The sequence below is a fragment of the Barbus barbus genome (genome assembly GCF_936440315.1).
Source record: "Barbus barbus genome assembly, chromosome: 5".
In the NCBI taxonomy this organism is placed as follows: domain Eukaryota; kingdom Metazoa; phylum Chordata; class Actinopteri; order Cypriniformes; family Cyprinidae; genus Barbus; species Barbus barbus.
The window spans coordinates 9673713-9700235 of record NC_136733.1 but is presented as its reverse complement, the minus strand read 5'-3'; the positions used below and the strand labels follow the sequence as shown (position 1 = coordinate 9700235).

Sequence of the window (26523 nt, the reverse complement as noted above, 5' to 3'; positions counted from 1 at the left end):
CCTTACAAAAAACACTAAATTTGACGTGATTCTCTGTGCATATCATTACATAAAATAATTAAAAAGTAGAGATTTAAAAAAGATTGTTCTTGTTTTTTAACGGTAACTTTTTCTGAAAAGTTGAACTTTGTATGCAGATCAATGTTGCTAAATGTATTAGTTTTAATTATGGAATTACTTAGTGCTGTAGTTGCCTAGCAACAGTAATGTCAAATTTTGAAATCTAAAAAGGCCAGCACAGCCAACATGTTTACGCTACTTTGAAATTTCATACACGTTTCTTTTCTCATCAAAAACATATTTGATACCAATGAAATAATCTAAAGTTGCATTAACAATTTTTAGTCAATGTCAGTAAACATATAAATAAATTGTGGTGTGGTTTTACTGTATGTAAACATACCCTTAATAAAATATTAATAATAATTAATTCAAAATCTGAAAACATTTAATCTGAATCTGCTAGGTTGGCTGTCATTTTATCAGCCCATATATACGTTTTTGGTTAAACTTTGATCTGGAAAAAGTGGAAGTTTGGGCATTTTTCATGGTCATTATTACAATCAGGAATCACATGTGAAGCTTGTGAGGCAGTAATTTCTACAAATTGTAAAAGGAAACTCAAAACTGATTTAATTAGGTATAAACTCCATAACAGAAAAATAAACAAAAAACAAGAAAAGTGAATTTATAAAAAATGGTTGAAATAAAGAGAACTATTATAGAAAAGTAAAAATCACAATGAAGTAAATGTATATTGCTAAAAGACCATACTGGCCAGTTATTTACATATTTAAGTTCTTGGCAACCACAATCTTCTAGGTCACAGGCAATGACATCTGTCGTTATTGTAAAATATATTTTGTACTACACTGTATGATAAAAGCGCCTGTGATTCAATTATGGCAGCATGTTTGAAGACATACCAAGGATCAAAGTCTCATTTTTTTAATAAACATATAAGATTACACAGACATGGTTTTGGCCTGAAGACAGATCATTTTTGCATGATACTTCAGGAGTTCACTGTGTCAAATTTAATTATCTTACTAAATTTAACATTGCCATAGTTGAATGCTCTTTCGAAGGCAGGATATTTTACTGTACGCTTCAGAAGCATTAAGCCATTTTGAATACGCTCTGCTAATAAATCGCAAGATCAGTCTCCAGAAGAGATGACTCCAACATTCAGATTCTCACAAGTGGGAATGTCACTGCCAAAGCCAGGTTTGCAGACATACTGAAAGTTGTTTTAGATAAAGCACCTTCCTAAAATGTCAATGATTTTGTGGCATGCCAAAAAAGGGGTCCAGACTTTTTCATAAAACAAGATCACACCTACATATATATACATACATATAAATATAATGACTAAGCTGGAGCTAGCATGCATTTGACAAACAGCTTGAGTACATTCTGTGTAAAACTTTGAGAATTTGCCTAAGACGAAGCTTTCATTTGTTTGAGTCTAAGCTTTGAGTTAAAGCCCATTAAATGAAGAATCATATCAATAATTTTGAGGTCCTGACGGATACTAGTCAAACTGCTGAAATTAACTGGGCTGCTATAATACCTAATCCACAGAAGACAGCCAACAAGGAAAATTCGCAATAATTGTTAGCAATTATTCACCTTGAATCAAAAGTGCTTCAGACTAGCTTATGGATATAATCAGATACAACTTCACTAGCTAACTATACAGAGATGAAGGCAAAGGGAACTCACCTGTGTGCACAAACATGTGTTTCACGAAGTTTTGTTTGGCAGTAAAGGTCTTACAACAAAGAGTGCATGCGTAGGGCTTCTTCTCCCCATGCTGTCCCACTGCAGCACCACCTTGCTGCTGACTTCCACCTGGTGGCACCGTCAGTCCGCTGGAGAATGGAGGCATGCTGGGAGAGGGCACTGTCACAAATTGGGGCTGCTGACTCCCAATAGACTGGGGCAGACTGAAGAGGAAAGGCTTGTTTTCGCTGGCTGACTGGGTTGCAAAGAGTGTAGGCAAGTAAGTGTTGCCTGCAGTTCCCATTACCTGGGTGTTGCTGGTCAGGGTGAGGGGCATACGCAGGTTGCTGGTAAGTGGCTCACCTGGCCGCAGGTATGGCCCACCAGGCATGGACTGGGGTGATGTTAGGTTGGCTTGTGGCAGCTGATGGATTCCAAGCTCGCCACTCTCTTGAGAAGGACCGTTTCTATTCCCGTCTTCAACTGACTCTTGAGTCTGCTCGGGAGATGAATCGTTGACCTCGATCTGCACAGGGGTTCCACGCTCACCTTGCTGGCCTTTATTTGGACAGTTGTCTCGAGCGAACCCAGACAAGAAAGGCTGCTCAACAGAATCCGTTTCCGTGCCAATGGAAGAGCTGACGCCGGAGTCAAAGCTCTCGCCTTTGGGCTCGCTTTCTACGCACTCCAGCTGTTCGCTGTCCTCAAGCCCATAGCAGTTGTACTCGTCCCCTTGCTCCTGCTTGATGTGAATATCACCTGTGTGGAGCCTCACGGGACGAGGCTGTTTACGGCAGTGTGTAGTCTCCGACGTGGCCAGGAAGCGCTCCATCTGCTGCGAACGCTCGTGGATGCGTGTGATCCAGGCAGGGTCCTGCCCTCCCTCCTTCTGCTGTAGTGGAAGGGGTGAGTCGTAGCTGGCTGTCACCGCGGCACTGGCATAGTGGGAGCGATTTCCACGGGTACCGTTTTGCAGGCCCAACCCAGAACAGCTGGAATAAAGCGAGGAATAAACGCGGTCAAGGCTCTGGTGAGATGTTTGCATGTAGCCTGATTCGGCATCACTACTGGGACCGGACGTGCCAGACTCAGGAGTTCCCCGTGGCGTCTCTTGCCCCGAGTCGCCTGGGACGACGGAAAAGCTGCCAGATCCAGCAATGCCAACATTTTGTGAAACAATGCGGGTGCACTCGTCGATAACGGTCTTGATCTGAAGTATGCTGGCAGCTGTGAGGATCTGCAGGGCCTCGGACTGGGAGACCCGCAGCACACCGCTGTACATGAAGTCAATCAGTTTCTGGACGGACTGTACAGAAACCACAGAGGGGATCTCGATGTCACTGTAGCCCAGGAGCAGCTTGTCCTGAAAGAAGGGGCTGCCTGCAGCCAGCACACAACGGTGAGCTCGCAGCATGCTACCATGGATCCGAACAGTCACGTCACAGAAGTGCCCGCGGTTTCGCTGCTCATTGAGGGTCTCAAGTACAGAATTGCTAAAGTTGTGGAGATTAATGTGGTGAATGCGTTCGGTCATCCCCTTGCACCTGATGTCACCTGTGTGGCAGACACAAACAGAAACAGAAAAAGTCATGTACATGATTTATGCATTTTCTCAAGCACTTTAGTATAATGTTGACCATATATAAAAGTATTTTAACAACTACTGTTTAACACAAAGGGAACCCCTTTGGCATTGTTTTTCGAAGTGCACAGTACTCCGTTACCTTTGGCATCAATATGCCGACGCGAAGGGCATAAGACTTTTATTGTAATGAAACGATATTGAGTAATAATTTTGCCACTATTACATATGTTGGGGTGTGGTTTTAAATTTAACTGGTCACAACAATTTTATTTACATTATTACACTATTTATACATTTTTGAGCATGTAACCCAACACTTACCCCTAAACCTAGCCATTTTATCAATGTAAAACACAGGATATAAAAGGCAGATACAACTACACTCATGATTTATGCAAAAAGTATTATTATTCCAAGTCTTCCAGGGCAAAATGATTGATTTGTATGATGAACAGATGCAACAACCATCTCCATCCAGTTCAGATCCTGTGCACAAATTCAAAAATTTGATGCTAGAGCTTTGCAGATGATGCCTTTCCAGCAAATGAACTTGTTCAGCTACTCCAGCTAACCAATTGGTGCTAACATCATTTATGTGGACGCATTGGAAAGAGTTCTGGGTCATTGTATTTTGAAAATTGATTATTATTTGTACAAATTCAAATATTTCAAAAACCTTTAACTACAACAACGTTTCTTTTAGGTATGCACCTGAGAGATCTTTCCTAGTCTTGTTGTGTAGAAAAATCTGAATATTTTATTAAATGTGTCTCTTTTATGCTGATCAAGGCTGTTCAAGGATCGACTTTGACCTTCAACTGTATCTTCTCAGATTAGTTCTAACTGGTCATATCCATTCCCCTGTTAGAGGAATGCTGACAGAAGTTTTAGCCACATACACAGAGAAAACTAAAGGCCAACACCTGTGCAAATAGAACATATGGGAAACAGAGAATATACAATATGGAAATAGTAATAATAAAAGAAATAGTTATAAGTAATAATTAAAGAAAAATATATAAATTTCCATCACATTCTCCCCCTTTTCGACCATTCTTTGATCACATCACCATGTACATTCCCTATATTTTTCTTCACGCATGTGAAATATATAGTTATAAATTGTTATTGCTTTATGCATGCATGATAATATGACCAACAAATAAACCATAGATAACCATAGGCATGTGCTTCAATCTTGCATTATCTTATGGAATGTCAATGGCCTTTTATTGCTTTTGTTCATTGACATTTTCTGTAGAATGAGTATTTATTTTGTGCCTCTCCCTTATGGACCACACGGTCATGGGATGTTGTTTGCCAGCATGTAGCCAACAGCAGAGAGTATCAGTGTGATTTTAGAAGAATGGAGTATGTCCTGTTAATGCACTGTGAAGTATTTCAGAAATTGTAAGAATTTATTTAACAGCTATACTACTGTACAACCCTGCACTGTACTGCAGCAATAGAAAGAGAAGTGTGTTAGCTTATTGACATGTGATTACTTAATGAAGGCTAGCAATATTTTTTGGTGGATTAGGTTGGAGCTAAACTCTGCAGAAATGTGGCCCTCTAGAAACAGGATTGGAATAGTATAGCATATTATACATTTTCTGTAAGATATAATACACAGAAGAGTTTGTACAAAATAATGTCCAAATAATACACAGCCTTATGACTGGTTTTGTGGTCCAGGGTCACATATACTTTCACATACTATTCTTTAAATATTTGGCCACAAAATGTATCTATGTGGCCTACTATTTGATGTTTGAGAATGTCACTGTGTCTCTATGGTTTTTAAGAACAGATAATCTGTGTAAACGTGTTTAAAAAAATCCAGAGAACAGTAAATATAACCCTAATGGATACATTTACAATTTAAATGTACTGTATATTTATATTTAAATATACTGACATTGCGTAGTTGAGGTCTATTTTCACAAAATGACTGGTCATATTAAAAAATTGTCGAGTGACTAAGAAAATTAATTTGAATTTCTTGAGAATTTTTAAAAGTTGTTAAATAACGCCCATCAGGAAGTAAAAAAAAAAAAAGCGCTATACAAATAAACTTGAATTAAATATGACATTTAAGCTTAGAATTTGGGAAGTGGGAGTGTGTATCTCTTACTATTAAATCAGTGTGTAATGTTTTAATGGAACTGTTTCATGTTCATTCATTTGGTCAAACACCTGCATCACAAAAAAAGATATGTTCTGTATTAATAAGAACAGAATAAAAGTTCACGCAACAAGATATTTTGAAGAATAACGCGACTCAAACCATTTTGCTAACCACTGATTGCACTGACTTAAAATAATAATAATAATAGTTCACTTCTCAAAACATTTTTTTTTTATTGCTCAGAAGAAAGCAAGCCATACAGATTTGGAATGACGTGAGGGTGAGTAAAAACAAAATGTTAATTTATGGGTGAACCATCCCTTTAAAGCTTATTTGCATGAATGCAGCATTTAAAAGGATAATTCCTGCATATTAACTGTACAATGGGCCCTATTTTACTTACTTTTCTCAGGGTGTAAGTACTGCATGGAATAATTGTATTTTTCGTATTGTCACACCACAAAACCATTTTAAAGGAAGCAAAGAATGCAAATGAAAGCAAGTGGTGCCTACTTACTACATTTAATACATACCATGCTTTACATAATACACTGTAACCTAAAATGTTGACAAAGTTAATGTCCTTGTTATTTTTCAGCTATCCATATTTAAGGGAAAGAGGAATTTTAGGATTGAACACACCATAATCCAAAATATCACGACAAAACAAAGCACATGACAAAGCTAATTCACAAAGCCAGTCAAAATATAGAATCCTACAATAACTCATTTCTAAATCTATAATTTACACATCTAATTCGGGGCGCCGTACTTTAGATTTACAGCTACAGGTAGTTTTACATGTCATGAGATGATATTAAATTACAAACATGTACTTTAGCTTTTAGCCTAATAGCAACAATCTTACAAAACACACTGAATAATCAATGTCGCTCTTTACAACTTAACAGGTGGCATCGCCAGTGCAATTTCAGTACATCCTACCAAACAGCATTAAAGTATCACAAATTAGCACACTGGAGACATTATTTCTGAAAAGTGGAGTGGCTGGAAAGCAGTGACCTAAAAAAGCTTGTCTTCTCACAGACAGAGGGCAGTCTTGAGCTAATGTGTGAACTAGTCTAAATATGCAGCATGTGTTTCGCTTTTGTGTTACACATGAAATCAAAAAAACAAAAAAAGTAAATCAAATCAATCAAGCCACGATGGGTCCATGGGATCATTATTCATGCGATGAATTATTTTCAGACCTCTCTGAAGCTCACATTCATGCTGTTCTGCATTTGAAGGAACGTGACTGTCTATCTATACAAACAGTTTTGGAGAGAACACAAAATGTCTACTTTCTGTGAGGTGCTACACCCTTTTTCAACAGAATGCTTTGAAAATGCCTAGAAGAGTTTTAACACTTTCGAAAATCAACGGACAGCAATAACATCAGTTCCCTTTGCAAAACATTGTTGTATTGAAACCCGCAAGCACAAAGTTGAAAGCACACAGTTTGCTCCTATTCATATTTCTCTCTCCCCTTTCCACGTGCATTCCTCTCTGAGCACTTCTCAGTTTTACACATTGTCATTTTGGTACCATGTCTTACTCCCTTAGCTCATTATAATAGCAAACTCTCAAATAGCGAGGGTTTATTATTCTTTAGAAAGCATTAAAATGTCATTTCTTCACTCATATGATTTCAAGAGCATTTAAATGTTTTAGTGCTGCATAAAAGGATGTGAAAAGACGGGTTGGCAGAGCAGGTCATTCATTTAGGATCCATAGCAAACAGCAGATTTCAAATGCAACCTCTGAGACTTAAAGGATGACACTGCAAGGTTGATACCGCAAAGAAATATGCATCATTTTTGAAGGTTATCGAGGCAGTGTTGTACAAGAAAACGAAGAAGAAAAACCATGTACTTATGTGTGTCAAGACTTGTTTCTGTAAAACTTTAAAACCTCTTGATGAAAAAGGAATCTGTTTTTTTGTTTGTGTGAAACTGTCCAGCCAAGTAGTTCTCGTGAAGTGCTACGTGGTATGCAGCAACAGCAAGACCCTGGAAATTTACACAGTTAAATAAATAATCATAATAATAATAATACAAATTCCATGCTTTATTTCTAAAGTCCGATTCCAATTTTACACATGCATAGCCCAGATTTTTACAGCGGCAGAGTGGGATGAGAATAGGTAATGTTCTCCTTAAATTGTTCAGGGGTCCACACATTAAGGTGATAAGATATTATTATATTATTTTTTTCCTAAAAGTCTTGGGCTTGATTTTCTGACGGCAAGCTTAAAGAGGGGTCTGCTTTTGATTCAGGATTGATAATGACATCAGTTTCAAGTGCCTCTAAAAAAGAAGGGAGAAGTTTTAAGACAGTCTTGCTCTAAATTCCTAAAATAAACGTATTATTCAGTATTAGTCTGAATTGTAATGCAAAATTTGTAATGTTTGCAAAATAATTAGTTTGATCTGTATTAGAAAATGTCTAAATGTAGCGATTGTCGTGTACCTTTAGATCTGCAAAGTTTGTCAAGGGACTGAGGATGATTTTACAGCAGCATGATTTATTTGAACCAGGAATAATGATATTGCTTACTATTATTAAGTATCGTATTATGTTTACGTGGCTTACAGTGTGTAAGCTTGTTCACCAAGTGGGAAAAGTATACACTGAACAAAGGTGATATTAGACCAGTGTGGTACTGTACACAAGTACAGTAAGAGACAGCTAAAGACTTGCTTCGGTGTGATGTCAGTCTGCTAAATGATACTGAAGAGTATGATGTCTGAATAGCCTCGGCACTCTAAGTAAGGCTGTGTCATGCGAGACTTTATGCAAAATTACTTTGGACCCAAAACGGATATGGACAGCACAATGTGACATAACTGTAGGGTTTTTTTAAAATATATATATATATATATATATATATATATATATATATATATATATATATATATATATATATATATATATATATATATATATAAATAATAGGCCTATGTCTTTTTAAAAAAAATGTTGTGTTCTGAGTGAAGTTGCTAGGGTATTTTGTGTAGTTCATATGACACTGCAACATGATCTCCTGTGAAAAGGTAGTACACTTAATTGTTTTAAATGTGCACTTATAGTGTGCATATATTAATATTATATATGTATAATAAACTGTATTTTCAGATAATATAATATTAATGAAACGTGTGTGCACTCAACAGAATACCCTGTCATGACTAAGTTTCTTGTTACATTTAAAATCATTAATTTTGAAAGATGTGGTGCTTTAAAGAAGAGCACTTATTTTGATGTGTTGACTTACTAAAGCACATGAAACGTACTTAATGTAGTGTGTTTTTTAATATTATGTTTACAGTTAGTATATTTTAAAACTACTAAATTACATTTGTATTATTTCAGACATATAATTACAAATCTTTTTAAATGAAATTGCCATTACATATTATTATTATTAAAGTATATTTTAGTTTACCATAAATACTGATCAGTATATTTGGCAGTACACTTCAACCACATTTCAAAGGCAAACAAAAATTATATACAGAGATAAAGTCGAAAAAGCACTCTAAACTTCAGCTAACTGCATTAAATGCAAATATAAATTATAATATATTTTCAACTGCAATTAACATTCAATTAAATGTCCAAAAACATTAAAAGTATATATATATTTTAATAAGAAGCACTCTTTTTGAAAGTATGCTAAAGCTGAATTCTTTTTCACAAGGGTATCTCTTTAAGAAATAGAACTGGCAGACAATTTGAAGTCTGTTGAGAGCACAACAATGTTGATGAGTGAATTTATCTAACCTATGTAACTCCAAAATCAAAAGAACAAAAAATAAGGATTTATATTTTGCATAAAGAAGATTAACCATATTTTAGGACAACAATCATTTTTAAGTATTATGCTATTATTTTCATGACAATTAAGTGCATCCCCATCCCCCACCTTCAAATTCTCATTACTGTAATGCATCCATTTCACTTTTTAGATTTGACATAATTGTCATTATTTTCATTGTATTCTCATTACTGTAATAAATATAGGCCGAGTGTGTTCAAGGCTGGCGAAAGCTTAGCCTTTCTCTGACCACGGCATGACGTGTGTATACATGACTATAGATCTCAGGTGACAGGGAATACAGCTCTGGGATATTGTTGCTTGTAATTGCTTGTCTAGAGTCAGTTTCTCCTCCACAACACACATTACAGCGAATCACAATCGAGAATTTAGACACAACACGGAGAGATAAAATATATACATCATAATGTCAAATACATTATACGTTGTTCCCATTAGTGACAATGAGATGTTTTCTCATTATAGTATTGAGAATTTGGAAGGGAAATGTTCTCAACTGTAAATGATGTCACAATGTAAAATAAATATAATTTATTGATGGTTATAAAATTATATTATATTTTCTTTTGATTTCTTTTTGAAATATGACCCGGGCCTGTTCTTTACAGATTGGATGTGATTCATCCAAGTACAGTTAAGTCTACTGTATATGTGTCCATTTAACACACAAAGTATATGGTGCAAACAGATGGGTTTCTCTTCTGTAGGTTGTAGTGTATTTTTTTTTTTTTTTATATATCAGAAAGAAGAAAGAGAGAGGGCGTTCAACTGATTGCTAAACAAGCACGACAACAGCCTGATATTACGCATTAATCAAGCAGAGATACATTTTTGTACAAAGATAATAAATTGAAGCTGAGCAAACTTACAGTCTGATGGTGTTCTGTTAGGTAATTGTGTGTATGTGGGTGCTTTGTGTATCAGGCTGGTGAAGAGGCACTGGTTAGATGCTACAGGTTGCTGGTGGTGGTGGTGCAGCGGAAGAGGTCAGTCGTTAGCCACTCATTTCATTTCATTCCGGCCACAATCTAACCTCATGCAGAATCTTCAAAGTCGCCCTGCAAAAAGAAGCAAAGAGAACAATTGTTGTATGCAGATTTTTAAAGACAAGTTGTTCAACATGGGAGATTTACCCTTTTCTGAATAAGCTCTATTTATTTGTATATTTTTTAATCAAAGAAGAAAGAACTAAGCTCAATGATTATCACGTGTCAAGCACGCACGGTTGAGCTTTCGCGTTGACCATGGGTGCTTCTTAATTGGAAGGCATGCTTTTTAGTCCAGTCTTTTTGAGGCTCCTAGGGTTAGACTCCTTTGCATGGTTACATAAATGTTGCCAAAAAACATTTTGTTGGTCTTAAATTACAGAATGAAATTTGACAAGCTTTTTGACAACCAGAATGATTTGTGATTACAGAATGTGAAGGATACACTTGATGACTTCAAAATATGCTGAATAAAGGACATGAAATGAAGGTTGCATTCCAAGGATCATTTAAATTGAGATAGCCTTCGTGGTGCTTCACGGTGCTCATGTTTAGTGTTTATTTTTCCACATTGATCAAAGTTTATATGTGAATATAAGCTTAAATTACATTTGTTCATCATATAAAGAAACGTTATCAACATTCGCTAGTGGTAAACAAAAAGAGCATGATGAATCACACTTTGGCAGCTGTAGATTTTATTTGTGCTGAAAAAAATTGGAAACCGCTGACTGTCGGAAATTTAGCATTATCATCGCACAGTGTGCTTGCTGCTACGACCCATGTTTACTGACCAGCCAACAAAAATGCAACATGAAATCAATGCGACGTGGCACTAAAGCATAAAACTGTCTCACTGTACAACATAGGACCACCGATTATGAGCCACGATCACAGAAATCACCACGATTGTTTCACGATGCCAATCTTTCATCTGGGACAGCCGAAAATCGTGCAGTGTGTTTCAGGCTTAAAATGAACAAACAAGAGATCTGAGACCACATTCAGGTCCAAGTGCAATTTGAATGCAAAGAGAATTGGCCTCAGTAATGGAGATGCACATCCCTAGAACAAAGGGAAAGGGAAATATGACTTCACTTGGAGACAAAAGGCATCACTTGCAAGTTTTCACAGACCCTGTTTAACATGAGAATGGCTGTTTCAATGTGATTTTATACATTTATTTTATCCTTGTTATTCAATCATCAATAAAACGTCAAATTTTAAGCTATATGCTAAGCAAAATAGAACTAAGAAAATGCAATATGCGTCAAAATTTGTTGCAGTTTCTTGCAATAATTGTTTTAATCACAGTATTTCAGTCATGACAACTCAAGAGTGAACAGAGAGTTTAGCATAGTAATATAAAAGACAATGTTAATGTGTTTGGTCTTGGTCTTGGTGGAATAGATCTGCTATGCTGCAACAGTAGAGCAAGTACCGAGATTTGCAACTGCCAATACATCCACAGTAGTGGTGGGCGAACTGACAATTTTTGTTTCGCAAACGTTCTTGAAGACATCAATGATTTTCAAGCAGATTGCAGATTGTGATCTTTTATGTATTTTCATAAAGACCATGTATTATTTTTAGACATTTTGGTTGTTTAATGCAATACTGTGCTTAAATTGCTCAAATAGATAAGACATAGGCTTGTTCCAGTCTAGAGATTCTCTTTAGTTCATCTCAAAATTGGTAAGATTTTGTGTGATAAGATCGTGATATGATATTATGTGAAGATCGCCCACCCCTAAATGACAGATATGCTGCTGTGAGCATGTAAGAAATACTGCTGCTGCACATATAGCATATATAAAATAACCCCTATAGCCTATATTACAAACTTGAAATCAACACGTAGCATATCTATCCAGTGGAGCTGGGGAAGGTGGTGAGTATCTGAAGTGTGCTGCAACTGCTACAGCAAGCACTAGCTGATTAATTAAATGTTGAGCAGCAAACTCTTGAAAATATGAAAAGTATCAGCTGCGTCATGTGAATAATGATGTCATATTGTCAGATTGATTTAGAATTTATCGGACTGCGCCATCTAGAGTTGCATCTTTGCATTTCTGTCATGATAACTCTCGGTGAGTTTAGCATGGTAATATACATGTCAAAGTTAATGTGTTTGGTCTTTGGTGGAATAGATCTGCTACACTGCTGCGGCAGAGCAAGTACTGGGACTTTCTACTGCCAATACATCCACAGACATAGTGCTGTGAGCATGTAACAAATACTGCTGCTCCACATAAAGTTTAAAATAACTCCCAAATTAGGAGGAAGATAAATGAAAAATGCAAGCCAATATATATGCAAGGGGCTTAGTTTATAATATAAACTGCTATTTCTGTGGACATGCAAATATCCACATATATAGAGAATGAAAACAGGACAGGATAGAAAAAACACCCCCCCCCATTCAAGCATATCTATCACCAAGACATATGCACTGCTGCTCCAAGAGCCATGTGAACCGCCTGAATTACTATCTATGTGCATGAGCCTGGGTTACCATGCCGGCTGGCTTAACACTAGTCTCGCGTAACTGACGGCTGACCGCAAACTTGAAATATTTCATATACTTTTGAAAATCCAGCGTTTATATGATCCTGATAAGCGTTTGTCATCACAGTTGTAAACACGAAGGCTTTCTTCTTTCGTGAGGGGTTTGACGGCACGGCATCTTTGTTTCCAGGCGGAACGTTAAAGAACGCGACACACACGTCTCCCGGAAATCCTTTATAATTCAACCAATCCGAAGACGATTTCGAAACTCCTGAAGTGTTTCCACTTTTGTGTGCCATATGCATCAGACGTTTAGCCAACGTTCCGTGGGTGTGACGTCTGAGGCGGAGACTAGCTTAACATTAGTGGCCTATAGTTATTAGTACCTGGGCTACCATGCCAATCAGCTTAACTAGTTAAAATGCACATTGTGTGTAGTTAACAAATAGATATATTTTGCAAGATGATGAGATATTGTTGTTTATTGTTTGTTTGGATCCCCATTAGCTTCCACAAAGTGATTGCTAGTCTTCCTGGGGTCCACAACTCAATCCAAAGCAGACAGTCGTACAAATAGACAAGTTACTAAAAGCATCCTCTTTAGAAATAAGCGAACGTGACATTGAGATTATGAAGCTAAATATGGCAACCCGGTTAAAGTTAAAACCTAGTTCAAACATGAATGCTCATTTCATTTAATGTGTTCTCAAATCCGTAACTTGTTGCCGTGTCCTCATGGCAATTAGCTACACATACTAGACTGTTTGTTGCTGCAGCTTTATGAACACTGTTGTGTGAAAGCTATTGCTTACATGCTTAGTATTTTGATCCAGCACACGAATGCAAGACATGACACTTAGTTTAGACTGGTTTATTGCTCATTTAAAAATTAATCAAGCAGACCACGCAATATTCACGATGAAATGGAGTAAAAGAATGTTCACTTGTCTTAGATGTTAATTTCAGGAGATTTTTGATGCACGCTGCAACTGCTAGAGCAAGTACTATCTGAGTATTTGAACGTTAAGCAGCAAGCTCATTGGCTGCTGATATGAAAAGAAGCCAATCAGCTGCGCCATGTGAATAATGATATCATTATATCAGATTGAGCTAGAACCTATCAGCCTGTGCCATCTAGAGTTTGCTTTTATGTATTTGGTATGAATTTTAATATCTAAAAATTGTATTTTTCCAACAGTAATTTCAAGATGATCTATATTTGTTAAATGGAATTGTTTAAATTGTTTAACGGGACACATGATTTCATCTCTTAAACTTAAAGCTTTGCCATGTAATCGGTTCACCACAGTGGCGGCTGGTGCTAAAAAATTTAGGGGGCGGCGCAAACAAACCAAATCACACTGTTAATGCAGGCAGCAGGACTGAATGCAATTGTTAAATAATCATTTAACAAGTGACATAATAATGAATAATTACTGCTTAAAAATGTAAGTTGAAAATTCAACTGTTAGCCTGATGCATTAAAATAAGATACCGAATCAGTGAATTTGAGTTTAATGTGGGTATATTATCAGTAAAGTAATCATTAAACATTTGTAATCATTAGGGTTGGATATCGTTTGAATTTTATCGATTCCGATTCTGCTTATCGATTCCAATTCTTTTTGATTCCCAGTTTCGATTCCAATGTGATTAAATAATGATATCAAACATTTATCCTGTGTCTCTCTTTTGCAAACCATTTATTGGAGCCAGTGCTTGAAGTGGAAAAAAAAGAAGTGGTGATTTATTTTAAATAAATAAGTACTTTTTAATAATTCACAATGTATGTATAGTGCCACAATCAATAAATCAATAATTAAATAAAAGTGTTCAATACAAATTAGCACAAGTCAAGCTGCAATACCAAACAGGACCACAAAGACCACTAAATCGCCTGCCTTTAATATACGGATCCATTCAGAATCGCTAAATCTCTGACCAGCATTCATTATAAAACACTAGTGTTGTCACGATACTGGAATTTCTAACTTCGATACGATACCTTGAAAAATATCGATACTCGATACCATTTTCGATACCACGGTGAACAAAACTGCCACAATATTAAGGGGGTAATTTTTTTTAATTTAAAGATAAATGTAACAAGTCGAGAACATGCGGTATATTTTACATGAACAAAAAAATGTCTTGAGGTACTGCATTTGTTGATTTATTTATTAATCTTTTATTAATCTTAGTTAAATGTTAATTGAAACTAACGTTTACTAATACATGTACTAATTAAAATCCAAAGTTCTATTTGTTGATATTCTCATTTGCTTCATAACCAAAATATTTCCAGATATAGGGCCCTATGAAATCCGTTTTATTTTTCCCCAAATTCCATTCAATTTTTTCCATTTTAATTTTTCTGGATTCCGTTTTTTTCCGTTTGAATTTTTCTGGACTCCTTTTTTTTAATGGTCAAATTAAATGCTATTAATCTAAAAACATGTCTAATTCATTAAAATCATGACAATTATACAATTTAACATTTAATTTATTAAAAGTGTAACAAAAATGACACGTTTAGGGCCGTATGAAATGTTTTATTTTTTTCTCACCTTATGTTTTATTGTTACCAAATTCTGTGTTTTAGCATGTCTATTATTTGAATGCATACAAACTATTTTTATTTATTCTTACAGTAGCCTTATGAAATGTGTTTTCCCCCTCAGAAATTCTGTGTTGTGTATTTAAATTTTACTGGATATCAGATGAAGGCATAAAACAATTTTAATTAATTTATATTTGAATTAATGAAAATTAAACATTTACATTTTTGGCAAATGAAGGGGAATTACTATTAAAATTAAAATATTTTGTGATTATTTCTTTAAAAAAATTAACAGTACTAGTAAGTAGTAGTATTATGTACATTCTACTAAATAATAGTAATATAGCCTATTTCTGGCACACGGTCTTTAATAGGCAGTTAAACTGAACTTTTATTTTGACGGGTTGCCGTGAATACTTCTAAAGTTCTGTGTGTGTATGATATGATGCTAGTTTTACTCAAATTAAATGGTAAAATGCTCGTAAAGTGCCTTTCAGAACAGTTCTGGAGATATTGTTGATGTATTTATGTCCTCATTGAGACGGCAGACGCTGAAATCACCGCGAGCGCCACATTAGTAAACAAAACCGCAGGTGCAGCACATTCACACACAGACGCGCAGAACATGCAGGATTCATATTTAAATCCACGTTTGCAGCTTAATATTTACAGATACTAGTCCATATCGCGATTTGATTTAAGTGTAATGACCTACTTTTGATTAATTCATTCAAACTTTGACAAATTCCGTGACATTCCGCGTTAAACTATAAATTCCGTTTTTATGACTGGATTCCGTGCGCGTTCTCTGCATCGCGGAGATCATAGATCCCTACAGATAGCGCTCCTGCTGTGTTCTTTAACAACCAGAGCAGTCATCTTTCTATTCACTTCACTTTTGCTATTTAACCAGAGCGAAGGAGACGAGTGCGGTCACATGTGGTGCTTGTCCACGCGCCTTTGGAGAGAAGTGAAAGTGACAGCTCGGCTAGTATCGGTGTATCGATACTTCGGGAAATTAATATTGGTACCGTTCAGATATTTCAGTATCGATATTTATCGAAATATCGATATTTTTGACAACACTATAAAACACTCTTGCTTTTAAGCCAAATACACGCTGAAAATAATAATTTTACTGACATCTGGACGTAAGTCACTATTCTCTCCGTAATCGCTGATAAAATCGGCATTAGCGCTGTTTTGAGCTTACTGTTTGAATTCGTTTACTGGATCCTTGGACTTTCCAGGAGTTTACAGTTTAAAATGATGTGATTGCAAAAGCCTGCTTCTTTTCATTTTAAGATATGATTTTCATTATAAAGTACTGATTCAAATTAGTAATCAATAATTAATTATTATTCTACTACTCCGCGCGCCTCCCCTGACATGTTCTCGCGCACCACACAATGAAGTAGACCGACTGCGTGCGTTCATTCACGTGATTGGTCGAGATGAGAGGTGATCCCGCCTGGGTAGTGTGATTTACATAGTTTCTTTATCATTGCTAATTATATATGGGATCATATAGCCTAATCACCCAGACCCTGACAATTTTACTCTGAGTACCGGCAACATGTCAGAAGTGCCAGTACGCACAAAAAAGTGCAGGTACTATAAAGACTAAAATATAGAAATATATGCGTACCAGCCCACTTCAAGCACTGTTTCATTCCTCAACCTTTGTCGTGTGCGATCACGTTGTGATCACTTGGTTCGTCCGTGCAACTGAATACCATGAACAAAAATCAACAGGCTACATAAGAGCCTCTTCCCCAAGAAACTTGTGCCCCCTCAGAAATAATGAGTGCATGACGCCCCTGATCTGAACTATAAACTTTGATTTGAATGTTTGTAACACAGAAATAATGATACTGTGTGGTTGAAAAGACTGTGAAGCAGTTTCATTCATATACATGACAGCTGCTCTATTTAGGTCAGCAGCAGCGCAAATGCAGATTTAAATGTTGTAATCACACTGATGTGATCATATGCTGCACGGACGAACCAAGTGATCACAACGTTGTGATCGCACATGACAAAGGTTGAGGAATGAAACAGACGAATCATTGTAATTTAGGAATAGAATCACGTTGGTGTTTGAATCATGTTCGCGATCTTTAACGATCTATTAAATTAATGTCATGTTGGTGGTGACACCTCTCTTGCAACATGTTTAGCGATCACAGATATTATGCTTAGCTTTTTTGGCTTCTGATCGCAAATGCAGCAAAACTTTGGAGCGCTTAGATTAGCGAGCAAGGTCCTGGCAGATCGCTAGGTCACACCGGTCCTCACAGATGAAAAAAAAAAAAAAAAGCGCATAGGAATCGATAGGCGGAATCGAAATTTTAATTTGACAAGTATCCGATTCCTGACCTTAAGTATCCGATTCTGGAATCGGAATCGATTCCCAACCCTAGTAATCATTAAAAAAAATAATAATAATAAATAGCCATTTATATTAATGTGATTCAGAGATGAAGGCCAGAATACTAATACTACCAAGATTAATACACAGGATAGCAAATCCTTCAAGATAAAGACCGTGAAAATGGTTCAATAAATTGACTTGAAAAAATTTAAAAAAATAAATGCATAAAAATTCATTGTATTTTCATAAAGTTTAATAAAGCCCAATATAATAAGTATGCAAAAACTGTCATCTCCTACATACTTGTAGACCGTTATTATTATTACATTTTTTTATTTATTTGAATGGTATATACAATATATTTGTCAAGTTGTCAGACATAACTGAATGTATGTCCAACTGAAGAAGGGACTATATTTGTTATCTATTTTAATATTGTGCATATAATAATCCTTACATAAAGACTCATAATTTACTTGAAAAGAGACACGTCCATTGTATAACTACATCATCTACACAAGCCATTGTGCTTGGACCCCGATGATCGCCTCAAGTTAAACTGCATTTTTTCAGTTACTTTCTGAGTCGTTGCCCCAATGCTTTGGTGACAGGACTTCGAAATAAACAGGGGAAACAATAAAAGGCATGACTTACATTGCATCCAGCTAGCCAACTCTGTCCAAACTCCATTTGTCCAATCACATGAGGCCAAAATATATAAAAACAATATTGATTCGGATCTGGGGCGCAGTGCTCTGAAACAAGCTAATTAGAGCCCAGTCTCAAGTCACATACATTTAAAAAATTTACAGACCTAATAGACACCCATCAGTCTGGCGCTCCACACACACAAAACAAACAAACTACAGGGTTTTCTTTGTTATGTTTTTTAATAGGTGCTAACATGACTACCAGTCAAATAGTATGACTAAATAATGCAATTTCGTGATTATTTTGCTATATATATTTAACTAATTTTTAACATGTTAAAGTAGGCTTCTGCCACAGACAGGTGCTGTAATGTTGATGTAATGAGGTCACAGGTGTGAGTATTTTACAACATCATCGACCACTGCAATTAAATGATTGAAGTTAAAATCATGCACACAATGCACATAATTAGATTTTTTTTATTTGACCAGAATTTATGCAACACTAAAGCAAAACTAGTGACTCAGAAAAGCCTTGGTATAAGCCTAACATAAGACAACTCAAAACGTTCCATCATGCCTCCATATAGTATATAACATAAGAAAACACCAGACCAGTTCTCCATATTTTGCGAACGTACAGTATAAAGAGATGGTTGTCATGTTGTAACTTCCTGTCTATTGCCATCGAGGCAGGAAGCAGTTCCCTCTGGGTTATCACAAAGACACGTTTGTGACAGACTTGTGGACACACTTCACCACCAATTACAGGGTCAAACTCTGCTGAAGGAGAAATCATATACTCACTGGGCCAGGTGTTATTATGCAAGAGAGAGATGAAAGAATGATCAGCCCGCCACACCCATCCTTTCCACACCACAGCCGATCACATTCCCATTCCACACACACACACACACACACACACACACACACACACATTCTCTCTGAGGTAAAGAAAAGTGACTCTGCTGATTTATTTAAATCAATGAAACTAAAGAAGTCTGGTCTTTTTTTATTTCACATATTTTGCAGTATGTGTTATGTTTACAATGCAAATACTGCAAATTATGCAAATATTCTCTATAGGCTACATGGAGTACTATATATATGCAAACGGGTAGTTATTAATAATTAATAAGTAGTTATTATGGTAAGATGAGGGCAAGATGAAACATATATATCAAATGTGTTTATGTGTGTGTGTCATATAATTATAATCATATATACATGCATCATCATATATAATCATTATTAATTTCATCTTTTTTTTTTTTACCCCAAATAATAAAATAAAATAAAAACATTTAGTCCACAAATCCTTCATTAACAAACAGACACAAAAAAGGTTGATATTAAACATAACACAATGTCCCAAATAACTTCTTTCCTGAGATGCAAAATGAGATCAATTAACCTTAAAACTGTTTTTACTGACTAAATATGATCCATTTTAATATTCGGATAAAATGACAAAAAGAGGAGCTCATCAAATGTGTCAAGATAAGATTTTGTGCCATATGTGATCAAAACAATTGTCAAAAAATGAAAGGAGATGGTCATCTTAAATCAATCTTACCTTAACATATTTTCTCTTAAATTGCACTAAAATTTTACACACAGATTTACACACACACTTTAGCATAAGATAACTGAGTGCCACTTGCTGTATTAAACAAGCAGTATAGTTAGGTCATTTGACAAAGCCTACCAGCACACTAGTGTCAAAACAATCATATTTACAAGATGACCAATTAAAGAAATCATGACAGCATGAAATACACTAGTATTCTATTCTGAACACAGGCATCTACTCTCTTCATCTCTACACAGCTAACATTAGGCACATTCTTATACCACACTCTATTTTAAAAGATTGGTTAACCCAAAAATGAAGATTCTGTCAATATTTACTAACCCTTATGATCCAAACCAGATATTCCTTGGCAGGATTTTAAAGAGTTGTACTGGTCACTCTTTTACATGCAACTGCAATGAGTAAAGCTTCAAAGATCATAAGAGGACCATAAAGGTATCACACATATAGTCCAAACAATTTGAGTGCTATCCAAGCAGGGCCTGAAAGTAACATTTTGCCACATCAGCCAATGGGAAAATTTTCCAGGCGGATTTTTTTTTACCGACCATGAAACCAAGTGCATTATTTAATTACAAAATAGGCAGAGGAAAACACATGTAATTGCATTTATAATTATTATTATTATTATTCTATATAGCAACAGTAAGATTAAAATACAAATATTTCTAGTTGTTTTTTTTTGCTTTTAAATGTTAAACCATAAAGCTTTTATTTTGGTGGAAAACCACAGGGAAACCTCTCTTTTGAAATGATTCTCATTTGTTCACAACAGATTTCTAAATTCTCATCACAGGTTTGGGAAGATGATCGGTGCATGTCACGTTTTCAAATGCACGTTATAAGTGACCCAAACTCACAGCACTTGCACAGATGGAGTTTGTGTGGAGCAGCATTCACAGCAAGCCACTCCGAGACACTGAAAACACTGTTACCATGAGCGGCTCACGGGAAATGATCACGGTGCAGCGAATCAGATTACATATTTATATAATTACAACGCAGTCTTTACAATTTGATAATCACGCTAAACCATATCTTATCCTCAGGCATTGTTAGAATGAACAAAAAAAGTTACCGGACAATAATACTGTCTCATATACTTGCTGATGCAAATTATTTCTCAATTTTGTACAATTTTTTGACCTGATTTTCGGTCTTTTTGAACTCAAACTAGCCATTCTGTTAGGTGCTGCAGAAACACTGCTGCCTTACCATCATGCAAAGACTACACGCACTTTACAGGCCATGCTCTTCCACAAGAAGAGCTTAGTATACATTTTGATTTTTTTTTAAAGCTTAACCTACATTCAAAACAAGGAAGAGGACAGGCACAGTGTGACACTGTCAGATCGCAGCATTTCAAACGTGACTAAAAGGCCTAAAAAAAGACACAGTCCTTGGAGATTTGATGACCCTTTACATTGCCTTAACCTACACTGCTTCTCCTTTCCCTCTCTCATCCCCCTTTATGCGTTGAAGTGGTTAGGCTGAGATTTGATTTAGTCTTCGTCTAGACCAGTGTGTCATTCCCATGTTCTGGCTCTGTGAATGGATACAGCATCAGTAGGTCACAGTCACCATCCATCGAGTCAAAACAGCAGCTGTGGTGCTATCCTCGCAAACCTTATTCCCCCTCTCTCTCTCTTTCTTATTCTTTCTGTATCCTCAGCATTTATTCTACACGATGACAAAAGACAATCATTTCGTCATTGAAAGCAAAAAACATCTCGGATGCTGACATAATGTGGAACATGTGATTAAATAGATAGATCCGACTCTGGATGAGCCATGCTCCAAAGACGTTGTAAAATTCGCACGCCGATATTCGCACACCTGCGACCACACATCAGTCAAATTTCATATTAATGCAGCAAGTTGCCTTGTTGCTTGGCGACCATAAACAGCCTACATTATTGCTTTCCACCTGCACAATTTTTTAATTGATGTGCAATACACAAAACAGCACACTTCCATTAAAACAATAAAATAATATTTACTTATTTGATTGATAGTTTTATACAAAATGTTAAATGACTAAATTAAACATGCACATATAATCAGTGATATGACAAGCAGTTTAGTATTACTTTTTTGGTTAATATCACAACTGAAAAAAAAAGTTCATACTTCAGCAAGCAGTGTTTCTTTCTAAACAAAACTATGGTCTGTGTTTATAGTAGGGCAGGGAGATATGGACAAAAATGATCACAATATAATTTTTCATATCAGTCAATACCGATAATTATCACAATACATTTCAAGAGCTTTCTGACCCCAACAGAACTACTGTGTTTAAGGCCCAGAAAGGTAGTAAGGACATCGATAAAATAGTGCAAGTGACATCAGTGGTTCAACTGTAATTTAATGACGCTACGAGAATACTTTTTGTGCGCAAAGAAAACTAAATAGTTTTCTCTGCTGTGCATTCACGAGAGTACAAAACATGCGTGTGGTGCTGCTGACAAAGCTGTGCCTTGTTTACAAGCAGAAGAATGCATGCGTCATGGTACTCTCAGGAATGGCTAGTAAACTTGCGCTGTGCTGCCATTTGAACTTTGAGCCGAGCGGATAAATGGTCTGTGTGGTGCGGTTTAAATGAGCAGTGCCGTTTCGTTCCACTTTTGGTGCACAAATATTATATCAAACATTTATCAAACTCTTGTTATTGTTTTATCGAGAAAAATTCTATCACGATAATTATCGTTATCATTTTATCGCCCAATCCAAGCATACATCATTCAGATGTCATTCATCATTGAGGTCATGTCTAGCAAGTTTTTTTTTGGCATCTTATACAATGAGCAGTTTTAATATATAAAGGGATTATGCTTTTTTAAACTCTCAAAAAGCATGTATTTGCTACTTGCTATTGCTAGTCGATTAAAGGTGGCATTGTGCGGAGAAAACATTCTCATTAAAGAGAGCATTTTATTGTACAAATGTTTTCCTGCGAACTAAAGTCCATTTAAAATTCAGCCCTCATTTGCACTAAATCAAGTTAATATACCTTGATTTTGAATTAATGCGGTGCATGTAATGACAGTTTGACAGTTTTGACCTATTTGGCTTTAGAAAGATTTCGCATATATATCACCATATGGACTACTTTTAATTTTATGACTACCTTTTATGTTTTTGTCACAGCCATGGTATAGAAGATTCTTTGAAAATTCTCCACACAACGGAGTAAATAATTACATTTTAATTTATGGATGATCTATTTTTTTAAATGCCTAGGAACACCCCTTAGACCTAAATTGGCAGGGTCACACTTGCACATAGATGGCTTTAACTACTATGTCAAAATGAGGCTAAGGATAAATGCTGCGTTCCAGACAACTCGAAATTCCTACTTGGAACTAACATCTAAAACGCCACTTGAAGTTGGACACTCGACCTGTGAACTCCGCGAGACACGTCATTTGACGTCACTGCATCCAACGAGCATAGTGTGGAGCTACCTCGTGTCAAACTTAAAAACAATACACAAAGTTTATAAAATGATACCTTCATTTTTGCTTTTCATCAGCTATTTTCAAAACGAACACCAGCATTTTATATAATTGTCACAAAAACACGAAATGCTCTTGTTGGGTCATGGCAACACTATGAGGTCTTTATGATAACGTCGCATGTGATTGACTCAAACTCCCTGAAGTTTGAACTGTGACATTTCCACTCGGATGTTCCCACTTCCGACCTCGTCTGTAATGCGGCAAAAGATATGGTTTAGGTTAGGGACAGGTTTGGTACATTGTATAAAAAACATTGATTTAGTAGTCCATAGTAGTTAACAACACTTAATGTAAAGTGTGTCCATTTATTGCTTTCATCAATCTTTTAAAAAGCTCTTCATGTTATTCTAATGGATAGCTTATAATTGAAATGTGACAAATAGTCATTTCCAACAACACACAAATCAAAAGATCAATTTGTTGCCAGGGAAAAATCAGACATGGCATATGACAATCTGTGTACATTTTAGGTATCTACGTTTTCTTTTAATATTTCGCAGTGTCCTTAGAAAAGGTTGATATTTGTAGAAAAGGTTGATGTTTGTTTCTTCAAATACTGGTTTTATTTACCCATGCATATTTTCCATTGTATTTGCACGCCTCTAGCAGACAGCACAGATGCATGCAATTAAAAATGTTTTTTTGTTTTTTCTTCAGAGATGCAACACTGAATTTCACAGATAACCTTTTCACAAACAATGCAGTCTTTGAATTCTCAAAATCTCATCAATTTTTCACGTGCCCATAAGACAAGACTATTTTCTAGATTTTTTTATTGGCATCTTTCATAAATACAAAAAGTAAATGGTTCAAATGTTGAGAAAATTCAAGATGGAAGGCTTTACAATGTCATAAGTCTTGTCTGTGATAACTATTCGAGCTGGAATGTACAAGTTGTTCTCTTTGCCAGACCACACCACATTTGCCTGATAGCCGAGTGTGTCTGTGTGGAGAGTAACCAGTAACCGTCAACACATGCCAGGTGCCAAACCTCCCCCTTACTCACCAAACTCGCTCGCTAATCAGCCTTACCAACAACTAGAATTTATTATATTCTCGTGTGAATGTAAGAGTGAAAAAACATGATTAAGATCGATTATGCTCTGCACCAAAACCGAGAAATCTCAAACAATGTTTTGTTATTTTCCTTAGTAGAATTCTAAAGAAAAACCTGTATAACTTGTTAGTTTTTAATCTATTTTTAAATTGATGGGCTACGTTTGTCATAATGCTTTGCTTTTCATTGTACGTCTGCCATTTACATAAGTGTAGTACGCACATATAATACATTTGTCAAAATGTGCAGTAAGCAAAAGAGCACAATCTATGTTATAATGTATCCCACCATTTGTCTCAACTTGAATTTCCATGTGCAGTGTGGACAAATGAATCACAAGTAATATTAGTCACTATTTTTACACATTTGTAGGATGTTTTAACATAGTTATGTGACAAGCAGCGCTAGATATTTCAAATGTGTCATTGTGTAAGGCCCATACTTTATACAAGCACATGCATGCAAAATCTTAGGTACACAAGCTCACATTTGTTGCATTTCGAAATGTGTCAGACCACAATTCAAAATGCAATGCAGGTACGTGTTGCATTCTCTGTAGCTGACATTATCACACCCTTGAGACACCGAATTTGTAACTATCATAGCCATAACTATTAAAATCTGTCCCTGCATTCAATTTCACTCTACTTTGATAACTTTGGGGCATCACTAATAGTCGCTGCCAACTCTTATTGAAAATAAATGATGTTCGGTCACTTGGAGAATCACTGGCAGTATGAACCCCCTTAAGACCTGTTTAACTAGAGTGCCTGCATGCTAAAATTACAATGTCAGATCTCACAACAGCAAAGTCATAAACAATCAACACACATTATAGTATATTATATCTTCCTACAACACTGCACTAAAGGAAATTAATAAACATGACCATTAAAAAAGTCTTCAATGAATCAAGGCTCCACTGACCTTGGTCTTTATGATTGTCTTATTACTTAATGCATTACCAAACCTCACAGATTCATCCTATTATTGTGCATTTGTTTATTAATGTGATATACAATACATACTCAGACATACATTTATTAGCCACTGTTCTGATCAACAGGGTTGCTTTTTCTGATTGTTACACCTGTGAAATACCAGTCTGTACTTTATTGGAGTTTGTGCCCTTGCATTACAACTACAAAAGTAATCATTCCCATATTGCTGCAATGGCACAACCATACTGGCTAAGATAACATTACAAAATGCCCATGAACTTCAGAGGTCAGTAACATAACCTAGATATGCCTTGTATTAACCCTTCATGCAGTGATACGTCATCACGTTCAAGCTTAATATACTACCATAAATCAAGATAGATAAATGAGGGTTAATTTGTCATCCATTATACTGCCTTGCAATGCTATGTTGTATATATCAACACGGTGCATTTTGCCCAACCTACTCTGCAGTGTTAGCTAAATTTTGGTGCAACGGATGCCTATGACTTGTTATTACTAGACATTTAATGCAAGTCACAACACAGCTGAACGTAAAACATTTCTCAATGTATAAAAATAAGCAGATGACTAATTTGATGGTACGCAATGGCAGTGGTTTTCGGCTGTTTGGTTATGACCCAAAAATGTGTTGTCGGTTTATTCTCATAGAGAAAAATACAACAATGCTATGCAACTGTGGTTTCAAAATGCATGAACCTTAGTACTGAGCACAAGTAGGATAGCAAAATAAACAGATGCTCACAACACTTCTCATTGTTGGTGTTAAAGGCTACGCTTCCATTCAGAACGTGGCGCTGATTTTGGTGCTAATGGAAGAAGCTAGACATTTCAATCAGATGGCAACACAGGATGATTGAGTGAACCATAAATGAAACAATGCAAGGTAAATGAAAATACGGCCAAGACTACAATCCAATAAGTACTTGTGACATAATGTTGATCATCACAAAACAAAAAAACAAAACAGGCACTTAAAAAATGTGATTGGGGCCAAATTTTGGAGCATTTAAAAGCAGAAATGTGAAGCTAATA

At 36.0% G+C, this 26523-nt stretch overlaps 1 protein-coding gene across 4 annotated transcripts in view; it reads right to left on the bottom strand.

Moving 5' to 3' along the window:
- LOC306869602 (zinc finger and BTB domain-containing protein 20-like) overlaps positions 1-26523 on the bottom strand; it is a 65648-nt gene that overhangs the window by 12278 nt on the left and 26847 nt on the right. For all 4 annotated transcript variants that reach the window (XM_079416397.1, XM_079416399.1, XM_079416398.1 and 1 more), the window contains exons 2-3: positions 10149-10337; positions 1726-3279 (exon numbers count right to left, since the gene is read on the bottom strand). In XM_079416397.1, the coding sequence (XP_079272523.1) occupies positions 1726-3259 (1534 nt within the window). In that variant the 5' untranslated portion in view covers positions 3260-3279; positions 10149-10337. The remainder of the gene's footprint in view (positions 1-1725; positions 3280-10148; positions 10338-26523) is intronic.